This window comes from Sceloporus occidentalis, unplaced genomic scaffold (assembly GCF_023333645.1).
Source record: "Sceloporus occidentalis isolate IW3139 unplaced genomic scaffold, rSceOcc1.0.p SCAF_5, whole genome shotgun sequence".
NCBI classification, from domain to species: domain Eukaryota; kingdom Metazoa; phylum Chordata; class Lepidosauria; order Squamata; family Phrynosomatidae; genus Sceloporus; species Sceloporus occidentalis.
The window spans coordinates 175,005,750-175,032,079 of NW_028316985.1; the positions used below are offsets into that span (position 1 = coordinate 175,005,750).

General features: G+C 38.4%; 2 protein-coding genes across 8 annotated transcripts in view; one reads left to right on the forward strand and one right to left on the reverse strand.

Moving 5' to 3' along the window:
- Positions 1-5,406, forward strand: part of WDFY3 (WD repeat and FYVE domain containing 3) — a 172,131-nt gene extending 166,725 nt beyond the window's left edge. For all 6 annotated transcript variants that reach the window (XM_089526177.1, XM_089526181.1, XM_089526180.1 and 3 more), the window contains 3 exons: positions 683-794; positions 1,994-2,191; positions 2,844-5,406. In XM_089526177.1, coding sequence (XP_089382303.1) covers positions 683-794; positions 1,994-2,191; positions 2,844-2,964 — 431 coding nt within the window. In that variant the 3' untranslated portion in view covers positions 2,965-5,406. The remainder of the gene's footprint in view (positions 1-682; positions 795-1,993; positions 2,192-2,843) is intronic.
- Positions 5,407-8,613: 3,207 nt separating this feature from the next.
- Positions 8,614-26,330, reverse strand: part of CDS1 (CDP-diacylglycerol synthase 1) — a 29,580-nt gene continuing 11,863 nt past the window's right edge. For both annotated transcript variants that reach the window (XM_089526184.1, XM_089526185.1), the window contains 11 exons: positions 25,749-25,845; positions 24,465-24,562; positions 23,979-24,118; positions 21,898-21,956; positions 20,589-20,671; positions 18,809-18,896; positions 17,732-17,800; positions 15,562-15,714; positions 13,680-13,799; positions 12,503-12,606; positions 8,614-12,040 (listed from right to left, as the gene is read on the reverse strand). In XM_089526184.1, the coding sequence (XP_089382310.1) occupies positions 11,911-12,040; positions 12,503-12,606; positions 13,680-13,799; positions 15,562-15,714; positions 17,732-17,800; positions 18,809-18,896; positions 20,589-20,671; positions 21,898-21,956; positions 23,979-24,118; positions 24,465-24,562; positions 25,749-25,845 (1,141 nt within the window). In that variant the 3' untranslated portion in view covers positions 8,614-11,910. The remainder of the gene's footprint in view (positions 12,041-12,502; positions 12,607-13,679; positions 13,800-15,561; positions 15,715-17,731; positions 17,801-18,808; positions 18,897-20,588; positions 20,672-21,897; positions 21,957-23,978; positions 24,119-24,464; positions 24,563-25,748; positions 25,846-26,330) is intronic.

Genomic DNA, 26,330 nt, shown 5'->3' on the forward strand with positions numbered 1-26,330 from the left:
AGAAGCCATAACAGCAAAATGGTGAGTCCTGGGGGTCATGAGTGAGGGGCCATGGAAGAATTCCATGTGCAGAACTCTTAATGCTCTATTGCCCAGTGTGGGATGTTGACCTGGAAGTGTCTTGCTGTGGCCTTGTTTGCTCAGCAGGATGTTGGACACTGGCTTGAGATTTCTCAGATTGCAGCATCTGAAAGTGGAGATCCTGAACTGTACATTATTGAGAAAGCACAATTCATAGATTGTTGGATGGGGTATAATCCACTGGGGAAGCACTTTTGATTTGATTAGGTTAGCCTAATGTGTTCCAATTAGCTTGTATGCACTGAGTAGCCTCCAAAATGATGAAAGCTGCAACCTTGTAATTAGGGGAATGAAAGAACTGCATGCTCCCTCAAATGTAAACAGGATAACATAGTCTGAAGGGAATATTGTTCTTCCTACAGACTAGAAGGCAAGTTCCACTTTATAATTCTGGATGGGGGCTATCAATCCTACAGCTGACCCCATTTCATGCTAAGAGAAGCATAGGAGCATTGAGATCCATGGGAAGTTCAAAAAATTTACTGTGGCTTTGCCACAGCCCACATACTTCAAAGTGCTAAACTTATTTCATAGAACTGTCACAGACTAGTAGTGCCTATCATCCATATGTGCCTACATTGGTATCCTCTTCCCTCCTTAGGCTACAGATGGGAGCGGCAGCTGGTATTCAGGAGCAAACTAACTATGCATACCGCCTTTGATCGCAAGGACAACACTCATCCTGCAGAGATCACAGCATTAGGCATCTCCAAGTGAGTAACTTGTTTGTTTTATATGCAGCCCTGTGTGTAGGGCATTAGGACCTCTGTCTCCTCAGAATGCAGTCCTGAACACAGGCACAGAAAAAAGCAGGAAAAAAAAAACAGTAGATGGCTCCAAAATTTATCCTGTTGTATAACCTTCAGAAATGATTGAAATGGGCAATACATTGATTAGAATTCACAGCTGATAGGTGACTTTTAGCAAGGGTCAGAGCTTAGAAAGGTTATATCTTTTGGCAGCACTTGGCCAGTGAGCATGTTAGCATGAGACTATGAAAAGCTGAAGTTAATGACAAACAAATAAACACTTCCAGGCACTTATAAACCACCAAGTTTAGGGTGGCTATCATGATGAGCCCTCCTTGTGAGCTTACTGGAGCATTCCTTTGGCTAGTGCAGAAGGCAACAGGAAGATGCAAAGCCTGAAAACAGTACTGAAAAGTGTGAAACAGTAAAATGCTTGATGGACATCAGTGAGGGCCATCTTCATAGACTATGGCAGAATAACAAATAGGCCATCTTAGATTCAGACTTGTGGGAAGTGATGTCATGAACAGGGACATTAACTGGCATAATGTGAGAGGTGGCACAGTAGCTGCAGGAACAACATTGCATCAACAAAGATTGCTCTTCCCACTTCATGTCCTTCAAAGCCACCTCTGAATGTCCAGCCCTTCCAGGTATGGAGAGGAAATTTGAAATCCAAGCTATTAATGCAGTTTACATTTTCTAAAATGATTTATGGCCACTGACAGTGGTGTATTGCTGACCTGTTACCTGGTTTAGCTTGCTGTTTTTTGAATGGTAATTGATCTTAGTAAAATATGAAATCAGATTTATGGTTGTTTTATTTAATCATTCCTTCAAGGGTATTGCCCTAAATGACAGCCTAAACAAGAATGAATTAATTTACCTAATATAGCTAATTAATTTAGAAACAGTGAGGATGTTTCAGTGCCATTTTGTTGCTTTCTTCGCTTGTGTTCGGTATCCTCATTGTGACCTCCTTTTTATTTCGATATTGGACTGGATATATGAACCTTACTTTGGCTCAGCAAGTTTGCATATTTGCTTCCTTTATATGAAATGGAAAGGTGTTGAGGGGGCAAAGTGGATTATTTTAGTCTCAGATTCCCTCAAGTAAAATGTTTTCACGGAGGGATGATTCCTTTGTGTCTTTTCCCCCCTAGGGATCACAGCAGAATTCTTGTAGGTGACAGCAGAGGCAGAGTGTTTAGCTGGTCTGTAAGTGACCAACCTGGCCGCTCTGCAGCTGACCACTGGGTGAAAGATGAAGGAGGAGATAGTTGCTCCAGCTGCTCAGTCCGGTTTTCTCTTACCGAAAGACGCCACCATTGCAGGAACTGTGGACAACTCTTTTGTCAGAAGTAAGAATCATTATCTTTTCTATAGATTTATGAATGAATAGTTATTGGAAAGATGCTAACATCTGAAAATGCTTCCAACAACAAATGAGGCTGCCTCCTTTATTTCAGTGTCACAGTTGTACTTCCTACCAATAATAGGAGGGAAATGTTTGCACCAAGTTCTGTAGAAGAAGAGATACACTGAATCTTACTTTGAGGTAGCTATAAGTATCATTACTTGGCATAAAGGACAAAGCGATCATCACAGGTCCTGCAATGATCTAAGTGGTAGAACAAGCTGCTACCTGTAATTGTAATTCTTCACAGTGTCATCTCTGTACACCCATCAGTCCAGTGCTTGCAAAAAACCTGATTTGGAGCATTGTGGAGCTGAACAGTTTTGGCTAAAGCCCAAATTCTCCTGGTAATGGTTATATGCAAAGAGTGGACATTCCTCTATTCTTTCTCAGTTGCAAGTGTGCCATGATAGGTAAATTTTGAAGGAAATACTAGTTACCTCAGCCTACAGTGGAGCCTAGATGTGCTTGCTAGCTGACTGCTCCCTTTCAACCTAAAAAGGTGGGCCTTCAAATTGTTGGGCAGCATGATCCTGAGCAAGCGTGAAAGCAAGAAAGCGGGTAAGTGAGTAATCCTCTTGTGTTCTGCTCTTTAGATGCAGTCGCTTTCAGTCTGAAATCAAGCGCTTGAAAATTTCCTCACCAGTGCGGGTTTGCCAGAACTGTTACTACAACCTGCAGCATGAGCGAGGCCCCGAGGAAGGATCCTGGAATTAGCAAGGCAGAGGGAGACAGTGCACACTCCAAGCATTGCACTCTACGGTGCAAAGTACTCCATGAATTACAGGAACGTGCAGTACATTTGGAAGGGGCTAGATTGCTAGCCCTTGAACGTTTCCTGATTGTACTGTGCATTAAAAGCACTGCAAGCATAAAGGGATCATTAATTATTTTGCGTGTACATTTGCAGAGCTGGCGCTAAAAACATTCACATTATCAGCAAGCATCAGGTGGGAGATGAGTTGTCACAACTGCAGTAAGAATCCTGAAGACCCAGCTTTCCCCCCTAATGGGGCCAAGAGGAAAATCCATCATTAACCATCTCTTGTTCAGCCTTGGTTTTGTAGAGGTAGTCACTTTATTTGTGTTGCAGGAAGCAGGAGGCTTTTTAGAAGATAGTTGTAAATCTGCCTTCTTTGCAAGCAAACTGTGGATATTGTAAATAGATATACTGGCCTTTTTATCAAAATATGAAATGAACTGCCTGTTACATGGGACTTCAGACCAACCACTATATTTTGCATCTCATCTTTTGCTCATCTGTCTACTTAAATATGATTTTTTAAAAACAAAACATCAAGAGGCATTATCTGTATTATTTTTCCTTTACAGTCCAGGCTGCATGTTTGTTTTTTTCAGTTGTTCAAACATTATCTTAACTTAAACCAAGCTATTTAAGGCAGGTTTTGAAAAGGGGGTAAGAGAAAAAAAACACAATCCACTTCTTTGGGACAGTAGTATATGGAACATTTTCTTCTAAATTATAAGATAATGAACATCTTTTTGTTGCATTTTCTAAAATATAGAAGCTATGTAAAACATGTCATTTAATATTAGGTCTCTTTTTATACAATGTGGACCAGCCGCTTCCCTCATTTTTAAGATAATGCAAATACCAGGTTTTATTTTCAGGTAAACGGCTTGCATGAAAGTCATCTTTCCTTTTTTTTCCCTTGAAGAAGACAATAGACCATTATTTTTCCCTACAAAATAGCCTTGAAATCCTTGGTCTTACAAATGGATAATGGTAATCTAATCTACTGAGAGATTTCTTCTGCATAAGACCCATTGAAATGAATGGGAGCCACACAACAATTGTCCATTTTTCATTCAGTACAGTGGGGCTTCTTTGTTCTCTTGGGTGTTGCACTCAGTGTTTTCATCCACTTTATAGTCCACCTTTCACATTCCTTGATGTTTTAAGATGTAGTGAGGAACATACAGATGAGACCCAGTCTCATTATCCTCTTTGGAGTGAGGCTTTGAAATGCGGTGGTTTATTTATTTATTTTCACTCCTGACAAGTATGCATTTTCCCTAAATGGAAAATGAGATGAATTGGCATTGAAAGGTTAGGTGTTTGCTGTTTTTTAACAATGGAAAAGGCAAAGCTCAAAAATCAACAAGAGAAACCCAAACCTTGTCACACCATGAAGTAGAATGGAATGTGGCACAACACACCTGTATTCTGACCATCATTCTTCAGCTGCGAGTGAGGAGAAACATTTACACTGCTTGGAGTAGCTGGTAAAGGATAAATGGGAACACACACACTCCACTGGTTTTGTTATTTTGTCCTTTCTTTTAGTAGCAACACCGTTTGTCCCACTGATTTGATGGTTTTGGTAATGACATTTACTTATAAAATGATGGACTGCAAGGATTAAAACAAAATGGTCATTTGGTATGTGCACTTCAAGTCCCCCAAAGAGAGATTCCACATGAATTCATGTAAGCTTTTTAAGATTGAGGGTTTCAGAAACAAGCAAATCTGGTCCAGTAGCTGTTTTGCCTTGTTCAAATAGCTCTGCTTTGTTATTTTCAAGGAAAATCAGTTTTCTCCTTAACTTGCTCAGTACTTTATTATTTCCCTGGGCTAACAAACAGAATTTCCAAGCCAGTTGGGTTAGAGGATTGGCTAGAAGCAATTGAACTAAATCAGCTGTAAGCAATTTGTAGCTTTCCCAGGTGCTGTTGGATTAAATCTCCTATCTACATTATAGCCAGTGATTAAGAATTATGGGAGCTGCAGTCCAACTTCATCTGAAGGGGCTGCAGGTTGTCCTTCCCTGGCTTTATTAGTTGTAAGTACAAGCAGCCTTAAGTGGCTTATTGAACCCCCCCCCCCCCCAAATAACACTTGTTTTCAAATGGCAAATATATTCTACAAAGGAAGTGTTTTGTCAAATTTTTTTCAAGCACCTTCATTCCCCAAATTTTAATTTCACCAAGTAAACTAAACTGTCATTTAATGTAGAAGAACTTAACTTGATGTCTATCTCTTTAGCGGGAGAAGAATTTGGGGCGTCTCCAAATCGTAATAAATTTCTGCAGATGAAATTCTAAGCACTGGATAGCATTAACACTCCAGATACAACTAATGCTGGGCCATTAGAAAAACAGCAGGATGTGTAGCGATGTTTACTATGTTTGTTTGTTTTTTTAAAAAAATCTGTATTTAACTACATTGACCATGTTGTACCAGTGTTATTCTACACTTTTTACATTTGGCACTCTTAAGACAGAAGGTAACCAGTCTTCTGTGTGGCTATTGTGTGTAGGTGTATTTCAGACTGAGTATATACTGAATGCCTCAGCTGCTTGGTTGGGGAGGAATTCTTCCTAAGGCTATTTGTGTGTTTGGGATGCAGAGAATAGATCCTGTTGATCTAGGAGGGGTGGATTCGGGGCTCAACTGCACTGAGGAGAGCTGTTTTCCAGCCTCCTTTCCTTTCAGTGGCACCTGCCCTGAGGTTCTCACAAGTTCTGTTGGGAGGAAAAGATGCTGAGATACATATTCTTGTGTGTAGCTGCATCCTTAGTGCAGGTAAGCCTTTGTATTTTACTGGCAACTGCTGCTGTGATCCAAATCATTTTTTGTAACAGCCCCGTATGTCGACTTCCATCCAAGTCCTGGGCCAAGCAACTCAGTGGCTTTCTTTTCCCAAATAGCAATTTTGTGTTTTGCATCTGAACTTTTTTGAGCAGAAACAGCACACTAGCCCATTTTGCACTGTCCAATAGCTCTCCTTCTGCCTTGTTCCTTGATGTAATTCTTCCTGTCCCCCTTCCACACACTCTCCCTTTGTAATGTGCAACTGCAGTGTTCAAGTTTAGAAAGGTGAGAGTGGCTGCCTCCACCCTTCCATCCATCTGTTCAATTGCAAAAAGGAAAATAAAAAAAACACTTTAGAGACATTATTTTGCACTTTCTTATGTATAAAAATCAGTAGAAACTTATTTTTTGCTTTGTATCATTTAAAATACTCTCCTTTTTGTTTTGGTAAATGAGCTGTGTATAAAAATATTTATGCAGTTAAAACTGTTTTTAGAAAATATTTTTAATTTCAGCAAGTTTGGTTACTTGTTGCATGACTTAACACAACTGACTTTTTGTGTCAGTACAATGTATATTTTTTGTCCAGTTATTAATTTGTAAACCCAAGGTAAATGGCCATTTATTTGTACAGCAACAGGAGTAAATTGAAGATATAACTGGCTATGACTGGAGGGGGGTGGAGTTTTGTACTATATTGCAGAATTCAGTATCTGTTTTTTGGTGGTTATGTAAAAGGCCTAAAGAACTACTATCTAGTGTGAGATCTGTGATATCTGAATGTTTTATTGTATATTTGTCTCCAATGCAAAAAGGTAGAGTAACACAATTACAATACATGATTAAATGCAATAGTTCAGGTACCTTTTGGTTTTGGTTTTCATTTCAAATAAATACTTGCTATTTACCACCAAATTATTTTGTGACTCTCTCTTTGCCGAATGATTTAAATGAATACCTTTCAATCAGTGTACAGTGCGACTGTATTTGTACGCCCCAAAAAGACCAGTTACTTTTACCAAATGAAAAGTTGGACGTTTAAAGGAGAAACCCTGCCCTGGTTCTTGCTTTTGAGACTTTGCAGCCAGGAAAACCTAAGAACCATGTCTTAATATGAAATAAAAACAGGTCCTACAGAATCCTTCAAGATTGTTCCTTTACCTCATGCTGTTGTCAACTCAGGAACTAGCAGTCAAGGCCAGATGATCATTCTCATATCTGCCCAAGCTACAAAGATGTGTCAAATTATTGGTCCTGAGATGAATATAACTTTGTTCATTTTCATTCTTCCCTTTACTTAGCCAGACATCTTTTAGGGGTGCATTCCTGCATGGCAGAGGGTTGGGCCCTTCTAACTATGATGGGATGAGATTCTACTAAAAGCTGGCAGTGTAAAGTATACTTACTCTAGAACAATTTCTAATGTTGTGTAAAGTTTCACAAATGTACACGCAGCAAAGATTCTGGAGGTCAAAAACAGACCAAAGAGGGGAAGTGAAGCTAGTCAGCTGGCAGCAGCACAAAGAAGCCAAAGAGGGATGTTGTTGTATCCAAGAAACATCCAGTAGCTGTTGCACAGCCCCCCAAAAACCTGTTGCATATAGAAAGTAGAGGATATCTTCATATGCAACTTGTGAAAAAGTACTAAACTGTCAGGTCAGTGCAAGTCACAAAGAAGATCCACTCATGCAACACATGCTTACCAAGAAGTTTACCTTTTCATGGTTCAGATAATGAAAAGGCAATGGGAAGGCTGAACTGAGCTCATTCTGTGAATTTTTTTTACTAGACGTCTTTCTCCTTAAAATATGTTTTTCTAGCAGTAATCCACCACAAGCATTGCAAAACCAAACTATCCAGCAACCTTGTAGTACATCCAAACTGAGTACAGAGTGACACAGCTACACTAAAGAGAGAACAATAATGAGCAAGCCAAGGAACAAAACAAAATCCTTTGACTGTTTCCAGAAAAAACAGGATAGACTAAAAACAATGACAATTCTTTATGTATGAGGGGTGATCTGTAGAGTGCCCATTTCCTAACAAGTTCTAGTCTAGAACATTTTGCAGGTCCTTCTCATAGGTACAAAATCTAATTAGGGGAGTGTAGATATCCATTTAAATGTTATTTTCCTTATATATCCTAGAATTGTTGTACTATGATGCATTTCCAGAGTCTTATTCCATACTGTTGGTTTCAGTCCACAAAAGAATATAGGAAAATGGGTAGGAGTTGTCTAACTGCACCAACTTTTTAAGAAAATGAGGAGATACCAGAACTTCTCTACCTGGGACCCTTCCTCTCGCAATGAATTCTCTGGCACAGCATTTTGTGTGGAGAAAGATGGCCCTAAAGTGGCTTGTAAGCATGTTCTTACCTCAGCTGCTGCTGCTTTGTGGCACTTTGTTTTGGACTAAGGTCGGAAGTTGCCACCTCTTGCATGCTTAGATTGAGTGGCTGGTACTTATAATTCTTGGTAAATAGTAACAGTTTGGCATTTTGAGAATCAAAGTTGGCATGAGGGATAAACCTAGGTGTTGGGGACTGTTCCTTCAGTCTCACAGAGAACAGTTCCTGACTTTTAGAACTGTCCAACAAAGATTATGGTGTTTACTGCAATTTTAGGACGAGGACAACTAAACAGTATTTACTGCAGTGCTGCAATGCAGACAGACAGACAATAGTAAATAAACTGGTGCAGCTAGGAGTTGATGGGTAAGAGACGACAGGATCTGTGGACTTTAGCCAGCAAATACAAAAAGGTGTTTAACAAGAAATCAGAATATTAAGACTTTGATTAGAGCTTTATTATCCCCAAGCCCATCTCTACAAAAGTAAACTAAGACATATTTGTATGCTCAACATTTACAGTATATACACAAGATTTTCTACAGTTTTGCTAAACAAGGCAGAGGTGTCTTACCCAAGAGAAGAGCAGATCAAAATAAAATATCAAAGGGGTTTCCATCACTGTTTATTTCAATACAGAAGGGACAAACCTTTCCCCTTTTTTATAACAAAGTCCAACACATTAAGAATGTACTGATGCTGGTGCAGTTCAGAGAGCAGCTCCCTCAAAGCTTTCAGTAGTTTTAATTAAAATTGTCTGACACCATCAAGCTTGGCAAATGGTTTGCTATTGGCACCATTTCATACAGGCATTTGCCACAACCATACAACACTTAGTTATTTTGTATACCTGAAGTGTGTGTTCACTCATTTCACGTAATACTCTTACATTGTCTCTGAAAACCACACTGAAAGCCCTTTTTCAACAGTATTCTGGAGACAAAGAGATTCTAAAGCAGTAAGAGTACATCCAAAAACATTTCACTTTTAATGAATAGCAGCATTTTACAATGGGTTCTTTAACAGTGCAAACAGAGCGGCCAGGTTCAGCTCCTCTCTTAACTTTAATGGCTTAAATACAATCTTGTTTCAATACAAATGTTAAAAATGTTACACCAGAACAATCCAAATGTTACAGTTCTACAATAAAATTAAATTTTACATTGTGTTAATTTCAGGACGGAGTAATTTGGGAGAATATTTTCTAAGAAAAACTGTTAAGATCTAAGTTTCAGAGGCATACAACTGACTACTTACTTCAGTGCAAACATTCCTATTGAAATCTTAAAAACTGATCCCAGTAGCATTATTTTTCAGTTAGCTAGGCTGTCTCCCTAGGTTTAGACTGATTTGTTCTGCTTTCCCAGTTTAAGAGCCAAGCCCATGGGGTTGTTTAGTCTAAGAGGTGACCACAGCACTTGAAGAAACTAAAGGAGCTGCACATGCACAGAAAGGTCCTGGAAGAGAGGTGGTGACATATATTTAAAACACAATTTCATCTGCTGCCACTACCCACTATGGTGTTCTGCAAATAAATAGGGATACCCACAGGTATTCCACACAAGGGCAAATGCAAATGTTGTCCCACTCACCTCCTCACTGAGAGTACAGTCCCTATGCCATTGTGTCAACTGAAGGGACCCACCATGTACTACGCTTTACAAGCGGCAAGATCTGACTTCTTCAAAAGACCCACTACCACATGAATCTCGTACGACTGTAAATGTATATGTTATTTTGTGGTTCTTAAGAGGGTCTATACCTAGCCTCATGGTCTCAAAATGGATATTACATGCTGCCAAAGTAAATGTGCCTACTATGTGCCTCTCCAGTAATAGCAAGGCTCTATATTGGTTGGGGGGGGGGGGGGGAACCCACAGTAAGGAGCTTTTCCCATACTAACGGTGGTACAGTTCCCCAAGAGGGCAAAAACATTCAGCTTAAGAAATCACACCAGAGCCTTCTGTATTCAATTTCGCCATTAACAGGGAAAGCACATGAACAAACATGACAGCTTTTCTTTTACCACCAAAGAAAGTTCGGAACATGTTTAGTAAAGTGTGAGGTAAGCCTTCTAAAATTTACAAGCATTCTTTAAATATTGGTGGTATACTTACTCTAGAACCATTTCTAATGTTGTGATAGAATTGGTTCAAGGTTAAATGAGTTTCAGGAGTAATATAAGTAATTTCATCCTTGCAGGAGTCAGAAGTTAATGCATTATTACTTTTGCTACCTGGTTTAAGCTAAGCAGTACCAGGCAAGGCTGAAATTACCACCTTACAACAAAATACAGAGCCTTGGTAGTTCATGGAAAACAAGATTTGTTCCTAGAATACAATCCCCTTTGAAGGTTGTCTTGCACAAGCCCATTTAATATAAGTGGAAACTGCACTGGCACAAATTGCTCTAGCACAGCTCCCTTTCATTTCATTGAGGTTTTCACAGAAGATGCTGCTACCAGGATTACACTTCTGATGCCTGAAGTCTTATTACATGAATCACTACCATACTATGTTTTTGGCTTGTGTGTATTAAAGTTTTTTTTTAATTTATTTGCTTTTAAAATATAGTTTTGAATTATTACATGATAAAAGAAATTACAAAGCAGCAACTCATGCCACGAATGTTAGAAACACCACATTTCATGCAGACCTGCATAAGGAATCTTGAGAGAGTTGGCTAACAGTGAGCATGTCCAGAAGCACTGCTCCTCCCACATGGCTGGACCAGGTATGTTGCTTACCAAATGCCTTGAAGGTCTCAATAGTGATGGAAGAGCCAGATTCATCTCCCACCCTAGAACTTCAACTTAGCCAACAGGCCACCTTGTCTTCATGAAAATGGGCTCAATGAGGCTGAGTTTGCTCACATATTGCACTTAACATAATGGAGGAAAAAATTCCATTTAACACATCTCATCACTGAGGCACAAATGAGCACATTTTTCAAGAGTCACCAATCCTTGGAGCCCAAATGTCCTGAACTAAGCTTGCTGATAAAGAAGGGGCCAACTCACATAGATGTTTTGTGCTTCAAAATTATCTTTGTGATTCTAGCAGGGAAATGTCTTCCTCCCACCTCAAAATGGTACTTCACTTTCACAAGGACCCACTCATTTCCATTTGCTGCTGCCATCCTCCTCCTGCCCCCTCCATGCTTTTCCGGCAGAAACAAACCAACCTGAGGAACCCAGAATAGGAAGATATTTGACATATGAGTTTTACCCACTACAGGCTCCTTTCCTATTTTTGGAGGACACATAACAGGATAAAACTGCCTCTATTGCCATTTGATTATTATTTAGTTATGCTGTCAACTAAAATTGAGATACCAACACAGTAATATAGAGTGCCATTAAATGAACTGGAGTCATTAATATAATAGCATTGCACTAAAATGGGTTTTTATAAATTAATTGCACGCTCTCCAGTGCTCCTTTATTTATTCTATTCTAAAGGGAGTGTGTGCTTCACCATTTAAAAACAAATTGTTACTTTTTAAAAACTGAAGCTGAGAACCAAGGGAGGTTGTCTCTTTTCGACAACCTGAGAAAGTGAACTGGGTAACAAAAACATGCAGTTGTTTGAAAAAAACTTAAAACTTGCTTGGCTTCCTGGGTATTCACAGTAATCTCAGTAAACAGACATTCATATCTTCAGACCCACTGTCTGGCTTCAGTCCAATGCATCTTGCTCTATACAAGCGAAACTGCATTTCCAGTTGTGCTTCTCTTGCCATGCATCTCTCAGTCCTTCTATCCCCTCAGTGGTGGCTGAAGGATCCCCTTTTCAATGAGGTGCAATTTTAGAGTTTTATAAACATTTAATTGCTGTTCTGGCTGGAGCACCAACAGCTGTTTCAGTAACTTGCTGGGATTAGGGCCTCTGGCAATTAGATTTAAAGAGAGAGAAAAAATCATTCTGCATGCCATTTCTGTTTCCTTCTTTATTAAGTTCATGCATATCAAGTACATCCTAACTAAAAGTCTGTTTTTAAAAATTGTACATATTGACAACAGTAAATTCCAAAGAATTTTAATTAAAATACAAGGAAAAGGCTGTGTGAGGCAGCATACATTCAACACGTAACATACTCTGCTGCAGCTATACTTCATCCTATCAATAACATCACTAAAACTTACTGTTGTTGTTGTCATATGCCTTGAAGTCATTTTTGACATTGTGAACCCAAGGTAAGCCTACCATGGGGTTTTCTTGGCAAGATTTGTTCAGAGGGGTTGCCTTTGCCCAATGGTCTCTATCCAACATCAGAACAACCGTGAAACTAAGGCAAAGAATCTGTGTCAATTCTCTGAAATTCCTCAGCCATTACCTATAGGTACATACCTTATGAAACTGGTGATATAGACATGAACAAAAGTAGCCATCAAGTACTGACAGTCAAAACGGTCCATTATTCCACCATGGCCTGGAATAGTGTCAGCAAAATCCTTTTGGAGGAGAGAAGAAATTAAGAGTTGAATAGAGTTAAGAGTTAGAAAAGAATTAGCTTCCCTATACAAATTAATCAATGGAAAACAGTTCCAGTGTCAATATTTAATACCTCTTTAGATCTAATATTATCTTTAGTCCACACACCCCAAAAAATTCAAGGGAGTGTAGCGGACAGTATCTTAGAAACAAACTGGATACTACAGCTAATTGGTAGCAATATAATATGGATGTTTCCTTGTGGCATATGATGTGAACATGTTCAAGGGTTAACTCCCGTTCTTTTTTGGTTCAAGGTATCACAATGCATTAATTTTGTATTAGAAAAATCTTTGGTATTTCAAGATGTACATAAATTATAAAAATAAATAATAAAACTTATTTTTATCCCGCTTTTCTGTGACGAGACAATCAAAACTCACATCACATTAAAATATCCACATTCAACATTATGTACCAAATTCCCCCCCCCCCCCCCAATTAAAACAGGATTGCTACAATGTGGAATCGGAGGGTAAATGTGGTTGATCTTGCCTTCCTGTACCAAACCAATTATAACAGACTGGAAAACAAAGATAAAAATTCACTATCTATTATTCAATTATCAGAAATACTACTTTAGCTATGCATGAACAAGGATTTAATAAATGTAAATTTGAAAACAATGTATTTTTGGAATATGGTCAGCTTGAATTAATTAAGTCTTAATGTTTGTATCCTCTTTTTCCTTTTTGTTATTATTTTCTCATTCTTCATTTCTTTTCTCTATAATCATTTTTTTCAAATCAATATAAAAATTAGGAATAAAAAGAAACCAAATATATGAATCATTTAAGCACATGGCAACATTCATATTTATTAAGACTGTCAACCGAATTCAGTTCTATGGCCTTTAGACCATTATTACTCAGTTACGTTCAAATTCTAACAGAAATACTTTATATTTTTATTCAATTGAAAAAAGTGGTCCCAAGGTAACTGAGGCAGCAAATTTTACTTTAAAAAGACAAACATACTTAAGCGTGTGCTGGATGCATTCAAACAACCTTCAGAAGAGCTAACTGGTACACACCTTGATTTTGAAAGCTCTTTTAAATCCGCTAGCGAAAAAGCCTCCAAATGGCCCGATTAGGGATGCAAAAGTTGACAAAGCGATGCTATGCATTTGGAATGGATACAGATTCACTGTTTCCTACAAGAAATTATATAGTCATTAGTTTCCCTTAGCATTAACTTAATATAAGATAGCTCTTTTATCCCCATTTTGCTTTGGAAATCAGACCAGTTTTTATGTCTTCAGTATGTAAGACAGTTACAATTACTGGCTTGCATAAACAAAAGTGATGGCAGAGGCTGGAGACAATGTGTGAAACCAATCACATGTTTTCCTCACTTCTTTTCTTTAAAGGTTTCCCTCCCTTTCTCTCTTTGCTTGTTAAGATTTGGCATGGGACACACACACAGACTTTGGGAAGATCTCTCACACCTGCCATCTTCTGCCAGGTAGAACAAAATAGGAAAGTAATAAATCATACACTCCCCCCCCCCCCTTCTTTCTGGAAACAATGACTGGCAGAAAAGGCCCACCTAGCCCTACACAGCTAGCAGCAGTGCAAAGCAGGAGTCAGTTCAGATGCACATTTAGAAGTGCTCCTTCCCTGAGAGCATCTAAAAGCGGACTAAAACTAGATCTGCTTACAGATTAAAGCAGTTTCCCCCTCTCCAAGCTACACAGCTGGGAAACAGAAGTGTGGTAGAGATTGCCATTCCCACCTGTCATCACAGATAGGAGCAGCACAAAGACAAGGAAGCCAAGAGTCAGCATGTCACAGCATTCCAGTATGGTGGAAAAAAGAGAGATGATTTGGGTCAGACCTCTCTCCTTTTCCCCTTCCCTCCCACCTGTTTGTGTCAGCTGAATTATGGAGCTCGAGGATGTATCACAGAAATTACCGTATTACCAGATCTCAATTATGAACAAGGATCATGCCTTGCTAAAAGGGGAAAAGTGCAGACTAAAGGGCAGCTGGCTGAGAGGGAATTTTTAAAAGATGATGGAGGAAGGGTCCAAGACAGTCATAGGATCCATTTCTTCTTAAACAGCTATTGACCAATATGCATCTCAGTAAGGCAACTATTAAGAGGAAGAAAAACAAGTACCACCACAATCCAGAGTATGCAGGAAGAGCTATCAAAATGGCCACTCTCCTTCTAGAAGCTTTAGAAGCTTCATCTCAAGACACTTGGTGACTTGAGAAACTTGGTTAGAATTTCACATTCCAATTCAGCATCAATAGGATGGAGCTGAAAGTGATCAGACTGATATTTGTTGTCTTCTGACTTTATCCCTGATCTAAAGTCAAGATTGACAGACAATTCTGACTCTGCATACAAGTCTAACATTTGCTCACCAATGGCAACAAAACCTCAGTGAACGTATGCAGTCTGCAAGGAACATTCATCATCTGTTCATAAGAAAACCAGAAAGATAGCAACAGTAAAGACTGTACTCTAGACACTGTCTTGCAATGTAAACAGAAGCCATACTACTGGAGAATGCAGCACATCAAAAACAACTCATGGAGCTGTGGGTCTATTCATTGCGATCAATACCCTCTAGAATGGAGACTAAGTGCTCTTAGCCTACTGACCAAAAGCCTCCTGTATTTATTTCCATGTACTATGCTTTTACATTTGCCCTTTCACCTAATCTTATTACATCAAACCTCATAAGAACGGAAAGTAATGGAATTCCCTAACAAGAAAAACTTAATTCTGCATTTCACTACTATATATGATTTCATTTGATATACTGGTGGCAAAGAGGTGAAAAACTTTTATGTATAGTGTTGCTATTTTGATTGGTCTAAATGCAAGAATCCTGAAGAAACACTACATCAAACATACTGGTTTTATAAATCTAGCTTTTTTTTAATTAACATAATTTTACTTACTCTTCTCAGCAGAACCTGCAGCAAAGGTGGTATGGAGTACTTCTGTAACTGGAACAATTCTGATGGTTCACACTCTGTGACAAATCTGTTAGTTTCACTGTTGTATTCCACAGGGCATACAAAATACTGGTACTGAGCCAAAAGGTAGGCAGCCTGAAAAGCACAGTATGGATACATAAAATGCTTGTGACAAGCCAAAGGCTTCTTAAACACTGTAACATAGTGATATAGTCCCATCCCTAAGACAGCCAAGCATGACTTATTGAACCAGCAAGGTCTAATATCCTGAAGTTAAGCAGATCCTACCCTCTGAACCAGAGGCTGTGATTCCTGTGATCACCTTGGAGCTGCCTGAGCCTGAGTCCCAGTAATGGGACAGGCGGCCTTCTTCTGCAAGGTCTATGATCCCATGAGCTAGTTAGTCACCAGCAAGAGCATGCACAGCAGGAGCTCGTGGACCAAGTTGTCCCTTTTAAGGCTTCCTTCCTTAGTGGGAAGGTGCGGAGCCTGAAGGAAGCAATTTTATGCCAGCAGCAGAAGGGCCTCAGTTCAATTCCTGACACCACTGAGGCAAGGCTCATACATGGAACTATTATCCCTGCCTCATAAGCTCGCTCCACCAGCTTGAACATGACATGTCCAAGCCAAGATGTTTGCCTGGTGCCATCTTTTTTAATATCTGGGGAAGAAATTTAAAAATCTCAGTAAACTTACTGTACTGAACACTGCCAAAACAATTCAAACTTGAGGAGCATTTATGCTTTCTGGTTTCACATCCAAGTGGAATCACTCTAAATCTGCAGATTACATACTAATCACTATACACTTCATCAGTATGCCTCCTCACCTAGGCAAGATCAAAGGCCACTCCATACTCAGCACCTAACGGACTCTGAAAATTACTCTGAAGAACATGTCCATCAAAATGCCTCTCTGTTGCCTTTTGGGAGTGCACAACAAAGAATTCCCTTGAAATGCTTTGACACACAGGATTAAGTATTAGGGAACTTTCATTGTTAGGCAGTCTATAAATCTTATTTTCATTATTATGAATTATGGTTGAAAAGTAATAAAATAATGTAGAAGTGTTTTTGTAAAATAATTCTGCCCATATAATATCATGTTTAGAAGTCCTGCTTATTTGCCAATCAGTAATATCAATCTGGCTCATGAACATAAGGAATAACTCTTCCTTGGTGGCAGCACAGAACTCCCTCCCACTACAGGAAAAGCTAGTGCAAATGGGACCAAATAAAAACACAAAGGCATAAAGCCTTTGGTGACAGGTTTATACAAGTCTATACATGTGCCTTGTTTTTATAACATTAAAATGTCTTCTTAACTTCAGTAAGTTTTTAGCCTTGTAAAATAATTGTTCAAATTATTTTAAATTAGCCAAAATGAATTTATTGTATGCCACCCTGAGATCTTTAGAAAAAGGGTGGGAATAAAATAAATCAATACACAATAAACTTCCAAAATTTGTCATACCTGTGTACAAAATTATGATGTGATGCTTTCAATGTATTTTAACATATCTTACTTTTAGATATACACTGCTTTATGAGAGCTGAGCCCTAAAAGGCAGTGTATAAATTACATTAACTCAATAATCTGTAAACTATCTGGTGTAGAGGAGTGGCAATTTTTCCCCCCAATGTGCCAAGGACTGGCACTATGTGCTCACTGCTCACTAGATACAATTATTTATTTCTTGGTAACTTGCCAGGAAACGACAGTTAGTCACTAAGGGACCAGCACCAGTCCCAATACCACAACTTTAAGCAACACTGTTGTAGACAGCTGTGTACTGTTGTGCTGCACTGCCAGATTTTAATGATTTATGACTTACTGTTCTTTATAAAATCAGTTTTAGATTGGTTGTTATTTTGGTTAAAGCAGATGTCAGAATCACATACCAACAGTCAAATATCCAATCAGCTCACTTACACTGCAGTAAACAAAACTGGTTGTCACTGCAGTTATACTCCCACGTCAGCCTGCCATCCCCATATTCTAATAACAAAATGGTATTCCAGGCCATAACTTGCTAAGAGCTCAGTGCTGGAAAGATAGAATAGACAGGAGACATTTCCAAGTTGTTCATGCCAGTTTCAAATCCACTCTCAAACAAAACATCATTAGTATGAGAAGGGGCACATCCACTTACAATGAATCCAAACACAACTGTGGTAAAGAAGCCGCCAATGAAGCCTTCCCAGGTCTTTTTGGGAGACAGCTAAATCAGTGAGAGAAATGAACAAGTTACAACTTTGATTTTAAGATTCCACAAGACACTTTGTTGCTTGTACTGCAAAAAACATAAACAGCTATCTTTTGGAAACTTTGATGTTATTTTTCAAATTTCAGAGGGAAATGCCCAAACAGCAAGAAAGATACAGATGAAATAACACTGAAGATCTCTGTGCTTTTATACCCAACACTCAATTGAAGTTCCAGATAACTAAGTATGAGCACTACTTCCTCAATATTTCATGCAGCTACATAATACAACAAATAAGTACAATGACTCTCTACAGAATGATATTTCCAAATTAATGAGAAATCCTCTGACATATGTGGTCATATCAAAAGTAACATTATAATCAAGGAAGGGGCTGTGCAGACATCCCCAAAGGGGAGGCCTTCAGCCACATCTTTTACAGCCAGATCGGGGCCCATGACAACCGCACACCGCAGCTCCGATCTGGCCTTTCCAGTCTGCGCCCTTTTTGCACCCTGGAAAGAGCATGATAGCCACGGCTTCATGGCACTCCTTCGGCGTTGCATCATGCAGACACAGCACCAGAGAAGTGCCATAATGCCACATGTGGTGTGATGTGCCGTGTGCAGCGTCTCACACCACCCTGGAGGGGGAGGCAGGTGGTGCATCATAGGGACGCTACGCCCCGGCTACGCCCCCAACCCACCCTTTAAGACTGGTCTGCACAGGGCCTAAGTGTGTCAGAAAACAGTCAGTTACAGAAAATAATTAGTAATGTGATAAAGAAGAAAACAAGTAGAATATTACATTTTTAATTGTACCAACTAATGATCTAAGGAGGAAAACATTCCCTGAACAGGGAAGGAAGAAAATCCTCCACAGTGGTCATGAAGTGAACAGAGATGTGCAGGCACTTCTTCAGAAAAGCAGTATGTTTTTTGACAGAGAGAATTGTAGTAAGTGCATATTTTGGTGTATTTTAATACATTTAAACATTCTTTGATTATTGCTTGAAATCTGTACCTTAATTAATGGAGTTCTGCCGAAAAAGAATCCAAAAATATAAGCAGCAATATCGTTGCAAATAACACTTGAAATTGGAACCAGAAACCTGAGTAGTTAAGAACAAAAAGTTAAATAATTTAAATTCAAACAGCAAAAATTATTAAGCATAGGGGAGTTTTATAAAAATTTCTGGCCAACTCACCATCAGGTGAATTTGCTCATGTAATAGTATCATTTTAAACATCTTTGAAATAATGTTGAGCGTAAGCTTTTAAATCAAATGTTTATAGAAGGATTGCTCAGTGATAAAACAAGAGAATTCTGTACAGTACAAATATATGCTAAATATTTTGAGAGGTCTAAACTAAAGCTATATCCATACTGCAGAAATAATCCAGTTTAACACTGCTTTAAGTGTCACGGCTCAATGCTAGGGAATTCTGGGAACTATAGTTTGTTGTGACACCAGAGCAAAGCTTTTTTCTTAAGTCAGAGGGGAAAATGACTAGAAAAATAGAACTGCAGCATACAGTTGCTTGATAAAACGAACAGTGCATAGGACAGACTGTGTGACTAAAAATTCTATTGTTAGGATTATCCCTTTGTACTACTTACGCCAACAGGATCCTTTTAAAAATTCTCATCTGTTTCTTATTTTATATGGTATCTACTCAGATATGAGTCTGTGGCTGGGAGTAATATCTTCTAAATCCCACATAGTGCTTAAAATTTTTTAGGAACTTCACAAATAATACTAATCATAATCCTTTGTAGGAGTGTATACACATGACATTCAAATGAATGAGATTAGATTATACATCAGCAGTGATTCTCCTTCACCTTCTTTTTCATTCCAAAGTGTGTGAGGATGTGTATAACAAAATATTTTTTCTGGACATAGAAGATCCAAAGTTCATTTTAAATTATTGGCAGGTATGGTCAATAGGAAAACAAGAGGTGGGAATCCAGAAGGCTGCTTGGGGTCATGCAATAGCTACTAGCCCAACAAAACTGTTAACTGTCAGTTCTTTTAACAGCTGACCATATCCTTCCAAGATAACATGCTGTATCACAACCACCTTTGAAAGTTTCCTGTCTCTCAGCAAAATCCAGATATGCTCCCTTTAAGCTCACATAATGATTCTCATAACTCTTTAGATCACAGTCATAAACAGGATATTTTCCCAAAACACAGAACAATCCATTCTTCCAACAAGCAGTGTAATTAAATCAGAAAATTTTAACCGTAAAACTATGAAATTTACAAGCATAGGCCAAACAAGGTTGCCCCAAGGGGAATGGGAATGTTCTTTTTAAAATGTGTGAGTTGCTGAGGTACATCCATCCATGACTCTTCTAGCAACCCTGGTCCTGCAACCAAATTCTAAAAGTTTTGGAAGAAGTTCTATTGATATCAATGGGACTTCAAAAATTAAACCCATGTATTTGAGGCTGAAATTATGTATTCATGATCTTCTTAAAAATATGTATTTGGGACTCTCAGCTGGATTCAGCAACACATAATACTAGCTGAAAGTTAGGCTGATCAACAAAAAGCAATATACAATATCATAAAGCTCCTTTTATTTTTATGCTGAACAGATGGTGATATTTTTTAATGATTACTAAATTTATTTTCCTGTCGTTTCCAGACATTTTAAGGCCTAAACAAGTAAATAGCTGCAAAAACAAAAAACCCTGTGAAACAGAGAACTGAAAAATAATCAGAACTTAGAAAGATATTGTTTATACAAGTGAAATATATGCAAAGAGTTGCAAGAATTTACTGTCCCCTTACCAGATCATGCCTTCAAACAGATTTTGGATGACAAGATGGGATTGAGTTACAGTGATCAGCAAAGTGACATGAGTCCATGCGAACTGTTAACAGTGCAATAACACAACAGTTAGTGACAGCACAGCACAACAGCACAGATCAATATGCCTAAATAAAAATGGTAGTTTAGCCAAAAGAGTGACAGAGACATTCTAAAAAATGAAAAGTGGTCACAAACAGTGTATCACAATTTGTGTTAGTTTCTTAAGACAAGACAGTTATGAAACAAAAATTGTATTAGATTGCCTAGAATTTTATATCTGCTTATTAAGATATTTAAACATTTATTTTAACATAAATTACAGAAAGAAGATGGGAAGTGGCACTATATTCAGTGTGTACATATGAGACACAGTTTAGAGTTAGAACACAGAGGTATTAGTAGCAAAAGTTATGGGGAAATCAAGCTACATAATTATGAAATTTATCAGAACGGAAGCTAGATCCTGCAAGTCATTGCCTAATACCTAGGAACTATACTGCATCTTCAACAAACTGTCACATCCAGTAATGCTTATGCAAAGTAATACCCATTTTAAATCCATCCAGAATCTGGCTCAAATGTATATCCTCCAGGCCACTTTCCCTTATGGATTGTTCCCCAATGTGCACACAGTCATGTGAACAAATACAGTGTGACAAAAACAGGTACACTCAACTTCAGTTTCCTCAATCATATCTACACAAACAGTACACATGCTAACACTTCCAGAATTACTTGTAGTTATTTTTGTTAAGAATCATTTAAAATATATTTGGACTGCTGTTCTTTGATTGTCCATTTTATGGTTTTAAGTTTTCCACCTGTGTTTTTATTCACCTAGCACAGTTGCAAGCAAATTTTATAATAAATCCAGGAAGCAGTGCTATGTGGAGATATCCCAAAACAGCTGCTGCATCCACCCAGATGCAAAACACTGGCAATTAAAATTTGAATCAATCTTTTCCTGTTTTGAATCTGTGAAGACTTTGAATGCAATGTCAGTTTGGCTGATCTTCTACATAAAAAACAAATCTCACCATCTCCAAATTTTAGTCGGTAGACTGGCAGAAAGTATTACTGCAATATCTTCAGTTACATATCATCAAAGGCCTCCCTGCTACAACTCTCTTTGGATCTCTATCAGTTATGTGAAGTGGGTAGTAATTGTCTTTGATTCATGTGGCTTTAAAACATATTTCAACAATCTAATTCAACAGTGATAAAGGAAAATGATTAATAAATAACTATTTTGAGAATAGATTTAGCATCCAAGGAACTGATACTCACCATGTAAAACTGAAGACGGTAATGCCTTTTCACCAAACTCAATACAAACATGCAGAAACCTGTGCATGGAACATAAGACAGGTACATGTTTTGCAACATTATTCTAATACTATTGAATCACTGAACAAATAGAACTTAGAATGACAACAAAAGATGGTTTCATTATAAGGTCATTCCCTCTTTCGTTTTCAACTACAGCTGTCTTACCCAAGCGATATAACTCAGAAGACTACATTTTTCCTTTGTGGTTGTAAGTTTCCATTACACTTCCTAATTCAGTGCATATGGGGCCAGTTTAGACATTTTGCTAAGATTTGGTTGACTTGAGCCAAACAATTACCAAGTATATTTCCAGGAAAATAGTAGTAAAGCCTTGAATCCCATTCTGGAGACAGGGAGAGATATAAATTTAACAGATAACCAAGTGGTACTTCTTAATCGTATTTTTTGTATTTTGGGGAAGGGAACCTTTAAAATTGAAATCGCTCATCAGGAAGATGAACAATGCAGGTGACAGTCTTTAAAAACAACTATTCACATCAGGCAACTTTTCTGCAGAGTATATGGCTATTTGTGTGCATAGCAACTGGGGGATTTCTAGTCCAGTATTTAAAGATTGCCTTTAAACACAAGCACTGATACAGCTGATTATCAATACACAACTTCACACCATACTTGCTGATCTCATGGTTTTAACTGAGTATAGGAAGGCCTGCATCCAGCATAGTACTTTTCTGCAACTAGTTTACGACACAATACTTGAGAGAATTGTAAAATAAAAGACTGGCAACTTCCAGGTACGAATTTCTTGGTTTGAGTGAAAGTACATGTCAGAAGTATGCAAGCTGGTCCCAGCCTTTGCAAAATATGGAAGCCCAATGTGGCAGTTATACTTCCTCCCTCATGAGTAGAGTTTCTTAGACTGGCCAACACTACCTTCTTCGTTAGTACACCAACATGCTGGCTGGAAAGCAAAGCCATGGGAAAAGTGCATGCTCACAACAATATTACAGAAAATTCAAACACACAAATCCAAAAGGTTTTCTCTAAGTGTTGCAAAATTTTATTTGCTGTACACTAGGAATAATCTAACTTCAATTTTGCCTGAAGCATTATAACGGCCCTCCACATTTGCTGGGATTAGGGATCCAAGACCCCTGTAAAAGTGGAAAAACCATAAATAAAAGAACACATTTTTTTCCTGAATCTCTAGGTCCTTCAGCACAACTCTATGGACAAAATCTGCAGGAAGCTGACCACAGAATTATGCTGGAGGACCTACAAATGGCTAGAGAAGTGTTCTCTCTAGGAATCTCTAGGTCTTTCACCACACCTTCAGATGAAAGTTGACCTGGAGGACCTAGAAATTCATAGAGAGAATATATTATTCAAATCTGTGACTAGTCAAATCCACAACATCTTACATATGTTTCTGGTTGACAATGTAAATTGCAAAACCTTACCAAAGCCAACCTGGTCCTATATACTTTGCAGGAATGTCAGCAACAAGTAGGATTTCCACTGGCCAACAACCAGTGTACATTGGGGAACTGGAGGCCACCACCACCATCTTTCCCCTGGACTATTACATTATTTGACTTTTAAAACACATAGTTTTCATTATTTTACTATGTGTTAACCTGTATGATGAATTCCCTCTGAGCTCTAATGAGATATAGAGCCAACTCTATATTTATGAATGAGAGAAACAGCTCATCTGGAGCCTGCTCCATTATTCTATCTAGTCTTCTACATCATATTTCAACATCAAAACCACACCAGAATGGAGATATACATTAAAAAAATAATGAGGCAGGAATACTGGGATGCCATCAACCAAGTTCTCAGTATTCATTGCCACTTTCCAAGTTATTATTTCCAAAGGCTGCATATATATTAATTTTAGAATTTCTGGTTAAACTAGTACTATGTAAGTGGTACCTACCATTCACCACTCAATGTATCAGAAATATGTGCATTCATTTTCCATCATATCTTTAAAAAAAAAAAAGTAAAGCTCACAAAAGCACAGAAAGGAAGAATACAATAATGTGAGGACATGATGTGATGAACTAAATTACCTGCTAGATAAAGTGTAAAGGATATAAACCGGTGATAGCGAATTAGGAACTGAAGCTGCTCTCGCCTCTGAACAAATGTGGCAAAGTAATCTGCTACTGTCTCTCCATAAAAGAAGTAGTTCACACACAGCAAGAAATACCTGCAACATACATAGATACTGAGTTGCATTCTAATTGGGGAATTTCATGTTTGTATTTGCTTTTTATACAGTTACATCCGTGAAGTTGAAGAAATTTACAACAGTAAACTCAGACCTCAACATTTTGTATACCCAAATAGTCTGCAGAGCTATTGAGATTTGCTTTAAAAAAGATACAATATAATTTTATGTTTGGGAGCAAGAGAAAATGTACAGAAAAATGTAACTGTTTTAAATTGTCTGATTTAAAAGCAGCATAATCAAACAACTGGTTTGTGCTTCCACTACAAAGCTGTCCTTTTTTTGGCCTGTGAACAGAACTAGAACTGAAATTTGCCGTTCTTACCAGCTTAGTGTTCTAAACCATGGCAAGTCATAAGAACGATAAACTCTATAGCCTATAGTGATGATTTCATGGAAACACTTGACTTGTATGCTCAAGACCTGAAATAAAGGTAAAGGGTCAGTAAAGTTCATATACATATGTGCAGTTTTCTAAAAATGCTAAATTTAATACTTTATTTTAAAATGTATCATATTCCCACACTGCTATTTGGACAAGGGAAATGAGATGAGTCTTAATATTCTGCACAGAAGAAGAGTTCTGATAGATCAGATCAAAAGCTTATTTGATACAGTATTCTATTCACACAGCGGTCAACCAGCTGCCTCTGAGAACCCCACAAGCAAGGAAGAAGTGTAAAAGCATTCTCCCACTTGTACTCCACAGTATAGATTACTATATCTGGTTTGTTGCTGTTGTTGTGTACCTTCCAGTCATTTTTGACCTATGGAGACCCTTTGACAGAGTTTTCTTGGCTTAGATTTGTTTAAAGATTTGTTTTGCTTTTTCCTTTCTCTGAGGTGTGACTTGCCTAAGGGCACCCAGTGATTAAATGGGAATTTGAACCCTGTTCTCCAAAGTCATAGCCCAATGTTCAAACCACCAGATCACACTGGCTCTCAATGTATCTGGTACTGTTATGTGTATATAAAAAGCACGATTAGTAGCTACTGAAGACCATGCTCCAGGAATTTTTCCAATTCCCATTGAAAACCATGCCATCTTGTGGCAGTGAATTTCACAATCTGATAAAGTGGTGCATCAAAAGATACTTCCTTTCATGCACCCAGAATCTCCCAACATTCATCTTTTGTCGTATCTTTGAAGATGAAGATGATGAAGAATGGACAAAAATCCAGTCTTGGCAATCTCACTACTTTCAGAATTTCAACTACGCAATATAGGAAATATAATTTTGCAGCTACAGTGCACCCGCGTTATATGCGGGCGCGCTTTACGTGGCCTTGAGCATGGGAGCTCAAGCCGTGGGGCGCGCATGGGGCACTAGGGGCGGCACGTCCCATTCAAATGAATGGGCGCGCATGCCTGTGGCGCCCCGCGCATGAGCCTCCATTGTTTCCAATGGGGCTCGAGCATAGGCAGAATGCACCTTACGCGGCGGGGTCTGGAATGGATCCCCCGCGTAAGGCAAGGACCGACTGTATAATTAGATTAAGAATCAAAAACCTTTGCCTCTGTATTTCATTTGGTGGCCCATCAAATCTATCCCATCTCCTTATGCTAATACAAGCAAAATACATCAATCTGATGGTTTAGCAAACTTACAAGCAGCATCAGCATAAATGATCCCATGTATATGACCAGGAAAAAAAATGAAATCATAGCTAAAGTTAAAATCCCTCGAATCCACCAATTCTTCCATCTGCAAAGGGGAAAAACATAATAAGTAAAATTAGAACTATCTGCCTCTTCAGACAAAGATAAATAAAGTCCAGTTTAACCATTAATCTGTAGCAACTCTATGACCAATGATGGAAATTACTAGATGGGTAAAGGCATCCTTATGATGTAATAAATATTTTTCATTAATATAAAAGTAATTCAATTTCCAGATGAGAATGAGATTGTTCATTCAGGGATGGCAGGAGGATCAATCCACTATGATTGGGTTATTCCCCATGTGCCAACTGGATCGGCAGGAGCTCATGTTATTTTTTTTACAATCACTGAGCCCCTTCCTTTCACCTTCAGTTTGATTATCTAGCCCTACCTATGACCTCAGTATACTATTGTGTACTGTTTACAAAGTGTGGGTATGAACTGATCCTCCTACCATCCTTGAATGAGCAATCACGATAAGTCCATGGAGGAACAATCTACTACAATTGGAAAGTATTCAGGTCTTTT